Source organism: Chiloscyllium plagiosum, unplaced genomic scaffold, assembly GCF_004010195.1.
Source record: "Chiloscyllium plagiosum isolate BGI_BamShark_2017 unplaced genomic scaffold, ASM401019v2 scaf_11556, whole genome shotgun sequence".
In the NCBI taxonomy this organism is placed as follows: Eukaryota; Metazoa; Chordata; class Chondrichthyes; order Orectolobiformes; family Hemiscylliidae; genus Chiloscyllium; species Chiloscyllium plagiosum.
In genome coordinates, this window is record NW_025211843.1 from 10240 (window position 1) to 25000 (window position 14761).

Consider the following 14761-nt stretch of genomic DNA (forward strand, 5'->3'; position numbering starts at 1 on the left):
TCCAATTCAATAAATCGGTTTCTGTGAATTGAATAATCATGTTTGACTATGCTGAAAAGCACCATATAATGTGAAAAAAAATATAAGGCGGAGAATATTGTAGCACGATGGTTTGTCTCGGCCAGAAAGTTTGTGTTCAAGTCTCATCTGCAGCCAGAGATTTGTGAACGTGACCCAATCATTGTAATCAAGGCACGCCCATATTACTTCTGCGCCATTTTATTGTGTGGTGCTTTTGTTGGGGTGGTAAGGGAGAAAACTGGAGGACTACGACTCCCAGAATGCAAATTGTGGTTAACCAATCCTGAGGGTGGGCCATGTCGCGGTGCGTTACGGGAAAGACGGACGCCATCTTATCTCCGTGTGTCTCTCCCACTGTGTTCTGTTTGTGTATGTAATGGCGGTTGGTTGTCTTGACGGGAGTTGAGCCTTAGACCGAGCTAGTCAATCTGGGTATGTGATTCTTGCTATCGAGCGTCTTACGTGGTAGTGAAGGCGACGTCTGTCGGGTTTTCAGAGGAGCAGTGGTGACGAGTAGGGTGGCCGACGGTCATAAAGTTTCAGCAGCTTCATCTGGGTAAGGGAGGCCTATTGCAGTATAGGGAGAGTGGTGGGCTGCTCTTGCAAGTTGTTTTCCGTTCAGTGTCATTGTCTTTCACGACGGAAATAATCAGTCAATTTATAGAAAGAGTGCCCGTATTCATTTATGCAGCATTAGAGTTTACAGTGACTCGTGTGTTGTTTATGTTTAACACCGTTTTATGTATTCGATTGTTTTTTTTCCGTTTCATTTGCATTTATGATAATTTTCATTTTGGAATCAACTGGCGTGTTCCAAAAAAACTTGCAATTCCTAGAGGTATTACCTCATTTATTTTTGTATTTCTGATTTGGCTACAGACTCCAAAGACGACATGGACTGCCATTTTTGTGCCAAATTACAAACAGCGGGAAGCTTTGGGGCTGGGTTCAAAATCTAGGTTTTGTGGCACAATTTGAAACGAAAGGGACTTCAGGTTTCGCTACTTGTCGGCTCCTCATCCAGCTCTTGTTTCCGAAACTCTCCATGGTCTCTCCGCTCCCTACGTTTATAATCTCCAGGCCAAAAGCAACCTGGGATATCCATTACAGTAGATTCTAGATCTTGACTTTTGGGCAAGTGTAGTAAACAATTTATTCGAAGTGGATTTTGCTATTGAAGGAAGGCTCGCCAGAAAATGTAACTTCCTGCTTTTGTTTTAAGTGTCTCAGGATTTTTTTGTATTCCTCCGAGTATAATTGTTTAATTTTACTTGAGTGGTTTCATCTCTGCATGGTATGGTTCTGAAGAAGGGTCACTGGACCTGAAACATTAACTCTGATTTCTGTCCACAGATACTGTGAGACCTGTGGTTTACCAGCAATTTCTATTTTTGATTTTAAAAAAATAAGTTTTGAAATTTCTAGATCATTAACCTAGAAAAAAGTCATCAAATAATATCAATCCACTCTAAGAGCATTACAGCTTTTGGAGTGGGATTAACCTGAGACACTCATGACTCATGTTCATATCATTAATGGGAATGTGTTGCTGGAAAAGCGCAGCAGGTCAGGCAGCATCTAGGGAACAGGATCATTAAACCAAGCTGATACAAACTGAAGGAGGTTTTCATTTTCCATAGTAGCTGTTAGGTATTTAGAATTTCTGAATATTGAAATTTTTTTATGGCAGCTGAATTTGTCATAGTTCATCACTGGGATACTGTGGGATAAGGTTCTGGTCATTCTGCCTTTTCTCTTTTTAATCTTTGTCACCATCTTGGGTGGCCATACACAGTCTTGATGTGTCACTTGTTCTGTGTTTCTTCTAATACTTTTTTTGTGTTTTGCTTGTTTTGTGAAGATTTATCTCCCCCTGTTGAATGTGTGTGATGGATGAGCCCTACTGCTCAGAAAGCTGAGTAGTATTGATATTTAGGCTTATCTCCTTGGGAGGGAAGGAGGGCAGTAAAGGATTAGGTGTGTGTTTGTAAGGGACACTTTCTAAATAATTACATTTAATGCTTGTTCATACATGGGCGATATTAAATAAGATGTGATTCTGAAGTTACTGAGTCGAAGATTGTGGAGCTGGAAGAGCTTATGCTCAAAACGTAGATCCTCCTGCACTTCAGATGCTGACTGACCAGCTGTACGTTTCCACCTCCAGACTTTTCAGCTCTGATCTCCAGTATGTGCAGTCTCTTGAGGTTTCTGAGCCACTTCACAAAAATGCATACTGTAAAGAAGTAGAGTTCACAGTTCTTTTTCGAGGAAAAGTCTGACTATTTTTACTTGTTTGCCTCAATATTCAGAGACTACTGAAGCACATTGGATTGGTCTCTAGATCATCTTGAATTGAATTGTATTTATTGTCACGTGTACCAAGGCACAGTGAAAAGTTTTGTCTTGCGAGCAATACAGGCAGGTCAGAGTTAAGTAGCATAGGTAAGTAAATAATGGGTAAACAGCGGTAAAAATAAAACACAAGTAGAGGCAAATGTTAAGAGTTTGAGAGTTAATTCAGTATTCTAACAGTAGGATAGAAACTGTTTTGAAACCGACTGGTGCATGTGTTCAGACTTCTGTACCTTCTCCCCAATGATAAATGTTGTAGAAAAACAATGCCAGGGTGGGATAGATCTTTGAGAATGTTGGCGGCCTTTCCTTGACAGCGGGCCTGGTCGATGGATTCTTTGATGGGAGGTTGGCCTTTGTGATTGTCTGGGCCGAGCTCACCACTGTCTGTAACTGTCGATGCTCTTGAATGGTACAGTTGCCTTACCAGGTAGTGATACATCCAGACAGAATGCTGTCGTTGGTGTACCTATAAAAGGTGGCAAGGGTATTTGCCATCATGCCAAATTTCTTCAGCTGCCTGAAGAAGAAAAGTTGTTGGCCCTTTGTAACCAGTACGTGCACATGAGTCCAAGAAAAGCTTGTTGTGGATGACCACTCCCAGGAGCTTGACACTCTCCACTTGTTCTACCCTTGTGCTGTTAATGTGTAGGGGGGCATGAGTAACATCCTGCCAGTAGTCAATAATGAGTTCCTTGGTTTTGCCGGCATTGAGAGCTAGGATGTTCTCAGTGCACCATTATTCCAGGTCTTCCACCTCCTGTCTGTAGTCTGTTTCATCGCCGTCTGAGATTCGACCGACTATGGTGGTGTCATCAGTGAACTTGTAAATGGTGTTAGTCTGGTATTTGGCGACACAGTCTTGGGTATACAGTGAGTACAGTAGGGGGCTGAGTACACACCCCTGAGGGGCTCCAGTGTTGAGATTGAAATATTGTCTCCAATCTTCACTGATTGTGGCCTGTGAGTCAGGAAACTGAGATTAGATTCCCTACAGTATGGAAACAGGCCCTTTGGCCCAACAAGTGTACACAGACTCTTGGAAGAGTAACCCACCCAGAGCCATTCCCTACCTTATATTTACCCCTGACTAATGCACCTAACACCATGGGCAATTTAGCGTGGCCAATTCACCTGACTTAGACATCTTTGGATTGTGGGAGGAAACCAGAGCACCCGGAGGAAACCCACACAGACATAAGAAGGTGCAAACTCCACACAGACAGTCACCCAAGGCTGGAATTGAACCCGGCTCCATGACACAGTGAGGCAGCAGTGCTAACCACTGAGCACCATGCCGCCCACAACTGAGGATCCAGTTGCAGAGAGTGGGACCTAGTCTGAGACCACTAAGTTTAGTAATCAGTCTCGAGGGGATAATAGTGTTGAAGGCTGAACTGTCGTCAATGAGTAGGATTCTTATGTAGCTGTTCTTGGTGTCAGGCTGTTCTAGGGAGAAGCGAAGGGTAAGTGATATGGCATCTGATGTGGATCTGTTGATCCGATAGGCAAATTGGAGTGGGTCAAGAGTAGTGGGGAGGCTGGAGTTGATTAATGCCATGACCAGCTTTTCAAAAGCACTTCATTGACACCGAAGTTAGGGCCACTGGGCAGTAGTCATTTGAGACATGCTGCCTTAGTCGCAGGAATGACGTTTGCCCTCTTGAAACAGGCAGGGACAGTGACCTGCTGCAGGGAGAGATTGAAGATGTCTGAGAAGACCTCTGCCAATTGCACTGTGCTTGCTCTGAGTGCACAACCTGGTACCCCATTGCTTTCCTTGGATTCACACAAATGAAAACTGATCTGACCTCTGATGCGGTGACTATTGGGATAGTCAGGAATAGGTGTTACCTCTGCTGAAATTCTGCTCAAAGTGAGCATAGAAGGCGTTGAGATGATCTGGAGGGATGTGTAATCATCTGCTATCTTGCACTATCTCTTTTTAAAACCTGTGAATTTCATTCAGTCCTTGCCATAGTCACCAGGTGTCTGGTTTGGATCGGTATTTGTCCTTGGTTGTTTTAATGGCTCTGCGGAGGTCATATTTGGATTCCTCATATTTTAGTGCGTCTCCTGATGTGAAGTCCTCACATCTGATTTTTAGCAGGTTCTGTGCGTCCTGATTCATCCTGGATTTCCTGTTGGGGAATATCTAGATTGACTTCCTTTTAACTTGTTAAAGTTGTTATGACATGGCTCAGAAATAATACCTAACCTTCTTGTTTCTGGTTCACTACCACACAGTTGGCTTATTTAATCACTGAGACCAGAGATGTACCTAAATTTTTCATTTCATAATTTCAATGACACATACAAAATTCTTTGAAACCTGGTACAGTGCCTTAATGGAGCTTGTAATCATTCCACATCTTTTCGTCCGAAGATCTAAAGTGAGATGTTTATAAACGATTTGGAAAGTGTTGAAATGTCTCATGAAAGATAAGTTATCTAATGTAATTATCCAAGGAATTCTGTAGTTTTATGCAAATAAAATTCAATATGTATTTGAACCACCTAAAGGAGGTAAAAAAGGCACTCAGGACCAATACTGTTCTTGTTTAAGAAGCTGTCATGCAGCTAACAGTTAAGCCTCTAACTCATTCCTTCACACTTCATCTTGTTTGCAAATATTTGGCAATAGAATAGACCACATGGCTGCCTAATTTTTACTTCAAGTTCTAATTTCTACTTTGTAGCCATAAATACCAGGTAAGAAGTTGCATTTGATGTCTCAATCTTATTTAATGTCAGTAATGATGGATGGATATCTGCAATCATGTAAGTGGACACTTTGAGCATAAAAATGTTATATTTGAGGAGGATTTTTGTTTTGGTTTTGCTTGAAGGTGAAGGTAGTTTCTAATTTAACTTCTGACTTAGGTAATCCAGTTCTTGTAGTTTGACCTTCCAAATAGGCCAGATCTTGCACCAGTCAAACAGTTAGGGTGTCAAGCCCCATTGTAGAGACATGCATACATTATTTAGCATATAAGACATTGTTGTGGTAGAAAAGGATTTTGAGCATCAGTGTTTTGGATGAAATGGTAATTTGAGGATCTAGAAGCCTTTTTGAGTGAACAGCAAAGAATACATGTTGCTATTCAGAGAGCACAGGAGTTCTTCAGGGTACTGTTCAATGTTTATTACTCAACTGATATTTTTTTGAAACAGTTGCTCATCTCATTGTCTGCCTTATTCCTGTTTCTGTGACCTTGCCAAATGTCAATTAACAGCTGCAAATTTATTATCTGTCAACCAAATCATGAAAAGAGCTTTATAAGTGCTGATACTTTTATCTATGTAAATGATTCTACTTAAACTTTAGTTACTTGGATACGTTGTTGAATATGGCTGATGTTCAGTTGATATTTGGCCAGTCTGATTTGATGAGGTTTCCTCAAATTGCTTGGACATTTATTTTAGATGTTCTCTAATTCCTATAAATGTCCTTTGCTTTCAGACTGATATTCAGCACAGACAAAATGTATATAGCTTCTTTATCAATCTTTTCTGTGTTGCTTTTAGGCCTTTCTCTGATCACCTGTCTCAAGTTCCATCCAAACACCTTACCTGAATTTATTTCTGTTGTAATTTGGAGAATAAACCCTGAACTCTAGAATGATGCAATGTCTAAATGTAGACTGCAAACATGAGTTTAGTCGCCATTATCTAACTAAAACTTCAGGCAGATTGTTTGTTTGTTTGTTTGTTATTTCCATTCCTGTGTGCATTGATTTCATTTGGTTTTCTTCCTTTGCTTGAGTTTTCTTGGCATGGAGGGATTACGCATAAAATTGGTCCACTTAGGGCAACCCTGATCCATCCCTTCTGGAGGAACCTTTACTTGCGCTCTGCGCACAGATAATTGAAGAATAAACAAAGAAGAACACTTAAATCCTAAATGCTGAAGAAATACTGTACTGGGATGGATTTGGATGTTCGTCTTCCTAAAACTAGGCCACTTCGAGTTGTAGCTGAGTAGGAAACCGTTAAAGGTGAATTAAAACAGTGGCTTCCCCGTTGGAGTAATAAGAGCTTGTGACTGTGTTGTAAAGTGGAAATGTTTTTATGTTCAACGAGTTGAACTTTGATGATTTGCTGTCTTATTTACCAGGTCATATAAACAGGTCATCGCAGGGAAGTTGTCCTTAAAATCAATTCCTTTTGAAGGATGGGTTCTAATAAGAGGTGAGTACCCTGAATCCACTTCCTTGTAAGTTTTTGCAGGCAATGTATTATTGTGCTTGTATAGTGAAAGTTGCTTATGACATTTAAGGTTAAAGAACATTAATGTACAATTGGTGGGAATGAGCCCTTGAAATCCCTAATTTTCAGTGTCCATTTTACATGTATTCTAGTTCCCAATGCATTCTGCAATATTTGAATTTGATTAAACATAAATGTGTTTTAGTTGAGTTAGGTTTTGAAGTTTCTTTCATTGATCTTGATATCATACAGCATTAAATTGATGTTTTGGAGTGGGTGAAGCGCAAATAACCATGAATATTGTTTAAACAGGCTTTTATACAACTAGTAGTCATATTGTGAGGTCATGATGGTAACTAGCAGCTTTTTTTTGTTCAAAATCTTCTCATCTTTCTCCATTTTAAACTTTATCAATCCACGTTTACATTGGCTATGTGCCATGCAAGTATATTAACACACACCAGGTATTTTTGGTTTTTTTTATCTTTATAATTTCTTGGCATATATTGAGAAATCCCTAAACTGTAAGCAATCCTGCTTCCTAAATTTTAGGTTTCTTTGTAAATGCATAAGTGCTACAATAACATTTGAAAAAAAGTTCTAAATACAAACAGAACAGGGGCATCATCTATCAAAAGTTTGAGGACAGGCATTATCTATCATCTAGCTAATTAGTGGCCTTAGGTCAGTGTTATGAAACCTTAGTCCTGATGGGTCATCATGAAATAAGAAAGGATTCAATCGATGAGAAGGGCCATTGGTAGTAAACACAGAAGTTCCAGAGTATCTACTTGTGTTTAGATTAGATTAGATTAGATTAGATTAGATTAGATTACTTATAGTGTGGAAACAGGCCCTTCGGCCCAACAAGTCCACACCGACCCGCCGAAGCGTAACCCACCCAGACCCATTCTCCTACATTTACCCCTTACCTAACACTACGGGCAATTTAGCATGGTCAGTTCACCTAACCTGCACATTTTTTGGATTGTGGGAGGAAACCGGAGCACCCGGAGGAAACCCATGCAGACACGGGGAGAATGTGCAAACTCCACATAGAGAGTCGCCTGAGGCGGGAATTGAACCCGGGTCTCTGGCGCTGTGAGGCAGCAGTGCTAACCACTGTGCCACCGTGCCGTCCACACGGAGAATGTTACCTGACACCTGATACCTAAAACTATTTCTTTGTCAAATAAAATTATGACACTACAGATATTGGCAATTGGAAATAAAAGAAATTACAGGAAAAAAACTGTTTAGTAGCATGCGTGGAGGGATATATATGTAGGCATTTGTTTTTGTCACAACACCCTCTCTTTTCAGAGTAAGTAGAACTGAACGGAATGGCAGGTATGGATCTGATCAGATCAAGGACCGAGTGGAATTTCGAGAGCGGAGGGATCGGAGCTCAAGAGGCACAGATCGGGATTATGATTACAGAAATTCCAGTGACGATCGCCGTAATCGTCGACATCAAGATCATCGAAACTCTGAGAGTGCTGAAGTTGGTGTAAGTGAATATTTACTGGAATTTAATACTTAGTGCCCAGCCTATTATTATTGGTGAAGTTGTCTGCAATATCTGTAGGAAGAATCAGTTAACATTAAAACTGGCCACGGTTTATCCCACTAACTCCTATGTTCCTCATTCGTTCTTATGTCACTTGCTGCAGCTCCACCTTGTTTCCTACAAACTTGAACATGAAGTCTTACCTAGGTCATTACAATAAATGATAAAGTGCTAATGCACCAGACATTATTGGGAACACTATCTGATGCACTCTGTTAGTTCTCTTTCTTTCTTCCTGCCCTGTTCTCTCACTTTCAGTTAAGTACCAATATCCATCAAAAAATTGCTTTCAGTATGTGAACTTTTGCTATTAATTATATGTGGAGCTTCTAGTAAAGGGAGTTTGTCCAGAAATTCATATAGCTACTCTCTTGTCTCTAGTGCTATTAACCCTCAAAGCATTTAATTTGATTAAGCCACACATCCTTATTTTATCTTTATCTGCCACTTTTCCAAGTGTCAGTCATTCTTCAAAAGATGGCGTGATAGCGTGCAAGTTGTGCAGTCTTATTAACCTGGTAAAATTGATTTTTCTTGGTGAATTGTATGTTCCTATTGTTTTTAAATAATTTCAATAGATGTGGAAATTCTAGCAGCATTTTACTCACTCTTCCCATCGTCCTTGGAATTAAGCAGCTTGCTTGGGCTATTCCAGGGGTTAGTTAAAATCATCTACTTTGCTGTGGGTATGGACTCTCGTGCAGGACAGACCAGATAAGGGAGGCAGATTTCCTTCTCCAAAGAACATTAATGAACTAGCTGGGCTTTTAAGATTGATTGATTAATGTTGATTATCATAGTCACAGAGATGAGCTTTAATTTCCAGAATTATTTATTTAATTCAAATTCCACTAGCTACATTGGCCTGGGTTTCTAATTACTGATCTTGCACTGTCACCATTACGTCATTTTCCTGTCTACAACGAGGCAATGTGCATTGTTGCAATGATTGCGCATGACGAATCTTGACTACATTACCAATGTGCCTATGATGCGGTCATCCAATAATAATTGATAAGTGGCAGTTGTCGTAACTACCTAGATATGGTATTTTCCCAAGTGGTGCGATGTTGTGCCATGGCTTCCTGATAAATCTGCAATTTAGAAGCTAATTGTGGCTTTTGATTTGAGTTATCATGGTAGGTAGTTTTTGTACACAATTACACCGACAGTCTAGACTTTCTCCTGTTGACTTTGTCATGTGTCACTCATTCAGCAACATATTGTGAAATGTTAGCACAATTAAGGTAGAGAAGAATGGGGACAATGTCTCTAACACATTGAGCTTAAATTGCTGATTTTTGCAATATTTGTTCACTGCTTGTTTGTCATATTGCACAATGGGTTATGTTTAAGAAGAAAGCACATCTTATTACATGATTGTATCATGCAGATTTGTAAGGAACATACATCTACCTCCACAGTAGAAGAATGTAACTCTGCACTGCATGTTCTGATTTTACTGAAAATGTTAGCGATGTTCTGTAAGTTTAAAGCTTGAACAATGCAAAAGTGGATTGGGATAGGATCTGACTGGAGACAGGATTGATTGAACGACAAAGCTGGTGGTGCAAAAACAAGGGGAGTACGGCTCTTGATCTCCTGCATGCAAATGTGTTAAAAAGGTCCATTTCAAAATAAAACAATTAAAGTACGTCACATAATGTGTTGCCTGTTGTGCTGCACACTGCCTAACTTAGTTTCTTCATGCAGTCAATCTATCATAGTATCTACTTGAGTATCCAAAGTTGAATGTGTTCTGCTTGATGTAAGTCTTTGCTTTTGTACCCTGTCAGCAATCAGTTGAGTACTTCTCTACATTTAGAAAAGGGGAATGCAGAAAGCCAATTTTTGTCTCCCTCATAATTTTTGGTTTACAGCAAGGTTGACAAGTAGCTTTACCATCAAAATCTTTAACAACAGTGGTAAAAGTTAAAACTCACTAAATATGTTTGCATGTTAGCCAGTTTCTCGATAACCCACCTCATTATGAAATAGACCATTCAGTTAGTGAATTAAGAACATTTCCTCATGAACAAAGTTTGAATATATAGATAACTTGCATCTGTGCTTTTACAAAAATAATTGTGTACTAATCGTCAGCACCTTTTGAAAGAATGAGAAACTTGCCCTCTGCAAAGTGTCCTTTCAGTCAGCCTCTGGGAAGTGAGGGTTGGTAATCTGATAATCATGTCCCCATATGAAATTTCTTTTATCGGGAAGCTATGTAGTTTGTGCTCAGCAATGGCCAGGTAAGGCTGACAAAATAAATCTATATTCACTTACTTAGTAGTGTGTATTTGATTTCCCAGTATGCTTTGTCAGTTATAAATGGAAACAGAAAAACTTGGGAACAATCAGCAGTCGGGCAGCATCTAGAATGGGAAACAGCAAATGTTTCAGATCAATTAATCTTTTTTATTAATTTTTATATTTCCAGCATTCTCAATAGGTTGCTTTTGTATGCTTTGTTAGTCTCTTGTCTGTCGAAATGATTGTCACTGTTGTTCTGAGATTTTCTTCAGCTCTGTTATGCTCAAGTTCTTCCAAATTTTCATTTTAGAGATATCAAGAAAGAAGAAGCAGCGATCGATCAGATGGTGGTTACCATTCAGATGGTGACTATAGGGATCCAGATCGAAATGACCTGAATAACGAAAAAGAAAGCAAGACTATTATGCTCAGAGGACTGCCCTCATCTACGACAGAGGATGATGTATGTTATTTTCTCCAGTGTTATACTTGAATAATGCTCCTTCAAAAGAAAAGGCAATAGGAAAAACAAATGAGGTTGTTTCAATTCTTGAAACCTGTCCAGTTTCCTTTTAAATGCTGTAATTGCATTAGCCTTCACCATTTCCTGTAGCAACTCATTCCATACATGCACTTCCCTCTGTGTGAAGAAGTTGCCACTTCAGTCACTTTTACATCTTTTTCCCTCCTCACCCAAACTCATGCGCTCTAGTTCTGGACTCCTCCAACCCAGGGAAAAGACCTTGTCTATTTATCGTTTCCTTGCCCCTCATGTTTTATAAACCTCCATAAGGTCAGCCTTCCAACGCTCCAGGGAAAACAGCTCCAGCTTATTCAGCCTCTCCCTATAGCTCAAATCCTTCAACCCAGGCAACATGCTTGTAAATCTTTTCTGAACCCTTTCAAGTTGCAAGAATTGGGGGTTATGGGGGAGGCAAAATAAAATGGAGTTAAGAATCGATCAGATCAGCCATGTTCGCATTGACATTGTAAAATATCAATGGGTCAAATGGCCTACTTTTGTTCCTACATCCTATTTGAAATTCATTGGGGGCCTTCTAATAAAAAGGATTCTTGCTCTTTCTGATTATTTGGGGTCTTCTGGTACATTGGCAGTGTCCCTATTTCTGGCCAGAAGGCCTGGGTTCAAGACCAACCTGTCCCAGAGATATCATAACATATTCAAACAAATTGAATAAAATTGTTTTCAGATTTGAGATTGGAATTCCTTGGAAATCCAGGAGGTTCTGGATGTAGGTTTGCCCTCTGAGCTGGAAGGCTCATTTCCTTCCATGAACCTTCCAGGTCAGGAAGCAAACCTACATCCAGAACCTCACCCTGAGCTACAAATCTTCTCAAAACTCGCTAATCCAGTAGGTTTAACTGCTATCCTTTTACAAACAAATATGTGCTAAACAGATATGAGTCAGCCAGCATTTATCTTGCAGCCAATATCCCTAAATACACATACTCATCAATGTACAATGGGAAGTACTTCACTGGCACTTAAATATTTTGCAAAATCTACTCAACACTTTGAGTATTAGAAAGCTCTGTGGATTTGGATTCAGATTATCATAAATTTGAGATCACATGTTTTTGCACATAGACCAGTGTTATCTCAGCTCGTGGTTTTGGATAAGTTGCAATCAGTTATGACTGTTGGGTGGGAATGGATTTTTTGGCTGCAGGGAAACATTTAAAAAATGTTAAAATGAAGCATGAGATTGCATAAGGGAATTTTGGTGCCACTTAATATGGTTAGAAATGGAAAAGATATGGTCAGTATATGACTGCTCAAATTACCATCTTGTTTATTGAGGTTTGCTGTAATTTATCAGTACAAAAATGTTCAGTGTTATTTGCTTTAAAGCAAAATTGTAAAATTTTGACTGCTTTAAAATAGAGCACTAGAATTTTTTTTTTACTTTTTCCTATGTAAATTCATCATTGAACTGATAATGTAACCTGCACATTATAAGAGCTATTATGTATCCACTTTCCCTTGGCGCAGTCATTCTGTAACTTATTTTGATTAAGTTCAGGTGCTTCTGCTGAGCCTTGTTTAACATTGCAGTTCATACATTGACTTCCAGCATTTGCGTTGACTCAGAATTTCCATTTACTTTCTAGATTCGAACAGTTTTAGAGCCTTATGATGGAGTTCAGCCGAGAGATGTGCGACTAATGAGGAGCAAAATGTCAGGTGAGATTTCTGTTCCTGCTCCAGGCTTTTCCCCTCCCTCCCACAAAGCAAAAAAAAAAAAAAATTTGGTTACCCAGTGGCTGAGAGTTCAGAATTAGAATACAAGAATTTGCCATGGCTGAGGAACATGAAGCGTAAAATTAATAGTTTTGTTGAGAACCAGTTGTAACTTCCATTTTAATTATGCAGTGACAACGTAGTCAGTGTGCCTTTCTCCTTTTTATAAGTTACAAAGGCTGACAGTCCAAGATTAAAAAGAGATTCCATCATTAAAGGGAGTTGGAAGTTACCTTTCCCAAAGTATTATTTCCTTTTTTTTTCTTGCAGTTTTAATTTTCTGCATTTCTTTACCCTTTTAATATTATACACTTGACTCCACTGCACTCCTTTAATGCTATGCACAGGGGTGGTGGTTGTGATGGTGGTAACAGCTGAAGTAACTCTCAGAAAATAAAATGCCAATGAATACTGAGTTGCAGGTGGGTACCACATTCAGAAGTTGTTGTTTTCTAGTGTTATTTGCACATGGTCCGCATGAAGGATGCTTTTTTTCCTTGCAACGTTTTTCATTCTTTTTGTAGAAGTATTGTCACTCCCAGGCCGTGAACTTTGCACTGTTCAATTCCTTGCCATGGCAAAGAAAAGGAAAAAAAAATGAGATCACAGAATCACTGCTTCACAAAATTGTAAATGGAGACGCTTTTGAAGCAGGAAGGTGACTTGAGAGATTCATCTGAGAATGGCTGCTTTAAAACCCATTGACTAACACAATCCCGTCTATATCTGAATGCTGTCTCTAGGTCAAAGCCGTGGTTTCGCCTTCGTGGAGTTTAATCACTTGCAGGACGCAACAAGATGGATGGAAGCCAATCAGGTTGCTTCATCACAAGTCTAGATTTCTTGGAGACAAAAAATAAAAAGGATCAAATTGTCTGTATTGAAAACTGATGTAATGAGACACAGGGGCTTTTCTCCAAAACAAGATAATTTGTTTTTCTGTATAAATTGCGAGCCCCTTAGGACTGATTGCAAGTACAGCCTTTTTATAAATAAGTAGAAAGCACAGCTAAAACATTCACATACAGGGCAGCAAAGTTAGTGCTGAACATAGGAGAATAGGCTGTAAATTAAGTCTAAATTTATAGTTGGCTTTCTGTGGATACATACAAAGCTATGTTGTTCACATTGAACCAAATGACCAAGTTCTTCAATGTGACCTTATTTTTGGAATTACACTAACGTAATGCCCAAAGTTGCATTTAGTTAGACTTCCATCAGCTGAGAATAGGCCAGTTTTACCACATGGTTAAAGTCAAAGCAAAAATGTCAGATGACAAAATGCGTAGGTGAATGAGTCAAATATGAAAAGGGTGGTGGGATATTTGTTGAGAGTAATAGAATTGTATCGTGTTTTTAGCTTTCCATGTTGTTTTCCGTTGAAGAGATCAGGAAGTCGAGTGAGCTGATTCTGGGCATTTCGTTCTCTGGACTCATTTGGTGAAAGGTTTGCTGCTACAGACCTGATTGATTCACCTTTCAACTTAGAGTTTGGATTTCCCTGGTTATAAGTTTGACTGGTGTATGTACACTGAACAGTAAACACAAGCCTTCTATCCTTATATGAGGTGTTAATACACCAATTGGCCACAATACCTCACTCAAACAGTTTCTATCACCTTCCTGGTGAAGGATCAGTTGAATTAAAACAATTTTCCTTGAAAGCCACATGTGCTATTTTGAATTTGGTCGCTTCTAAATTACTTAGTGTGTTTTGTACTTTATACAGAACAATGACAGTATCAAAGGCATTTTTTATTAAAATACAAGTTAACTTTTATCACACACTCAAGGTCATGAGCAGCCTAAAAATATATAAATATGAAGCAAGTTACTGCTGAGCATCAGAAGATCAGGAACAAGCTTTAGTTGTAAGTGATGAAAAATCAGTTGTTTCAGAGCCTACACCTATTTCTGTTCTGCTCAAAATGCCCATGGTAACACTGTGTGTTGGAGACAGCTGAGGGATCTGCTTCCAGGCCTCCCTCACCTGCTTTGAAATCTACTGCTGTGGCTTGCAGGAGATCAGTTTTTGAAGGACTTGAAAACTATTCAGCTGCAATGAATATTATTTTAAGGAGTATCCTCGT

The 14761-nt window shown here is 39.3% G+C and overlaps 1 protein-coding gene across 4 annotated transcripts; it reads left to right on the forward strand.

Moving 5' to 3' along the window:
- Positions 1 to 316: 316 nt before the first annotated feature.
- Positions 317 to 14755, forward strand: LOC122547150 (RNA-binding protein 5-like). 4 transcript variants are annotated; one of them, XM_043685738.1, is made up of 6 exons: positions 317 to 453; positions 6494 to 6567; positions 7909 to 8095; positions 10719 to 10871; positions 12542 to 12614; positions 13415 to 14755. In XM_043685738.1, exons 2-6 carry the CDS (start codon positions 6551 to 6553, stop codon positions 13507 to 13509), a joined length of 525 nt encoding a protein of 174 aa, XP_043541673.1. In that variant the 5' UTR covers positions 317 to 453; positions 6494 to 6550; the 3' UTR covers positions 13510 to 14755. The 4 variants fall into 4 exon arrangements, with proteins under 4 accessions (XP_043541673.1, XP_043541670.1, XP_043541671.1 ...); XM_043685735.1 differs by lacking the exon at positions 13415 to 14755 and having other exon boundaries at positions 12542 to 13408; XM_043685736.1 differs by lacking the exons at positions 317 to 453; positions 13415 to 14755 and adding an exon at positions 460 to 577 and having other exon boundaries at positions 12542 to 13408.
- The last annotated feature ends 6 nt before the right edge of the window (positions 14756 to 14761 follow it).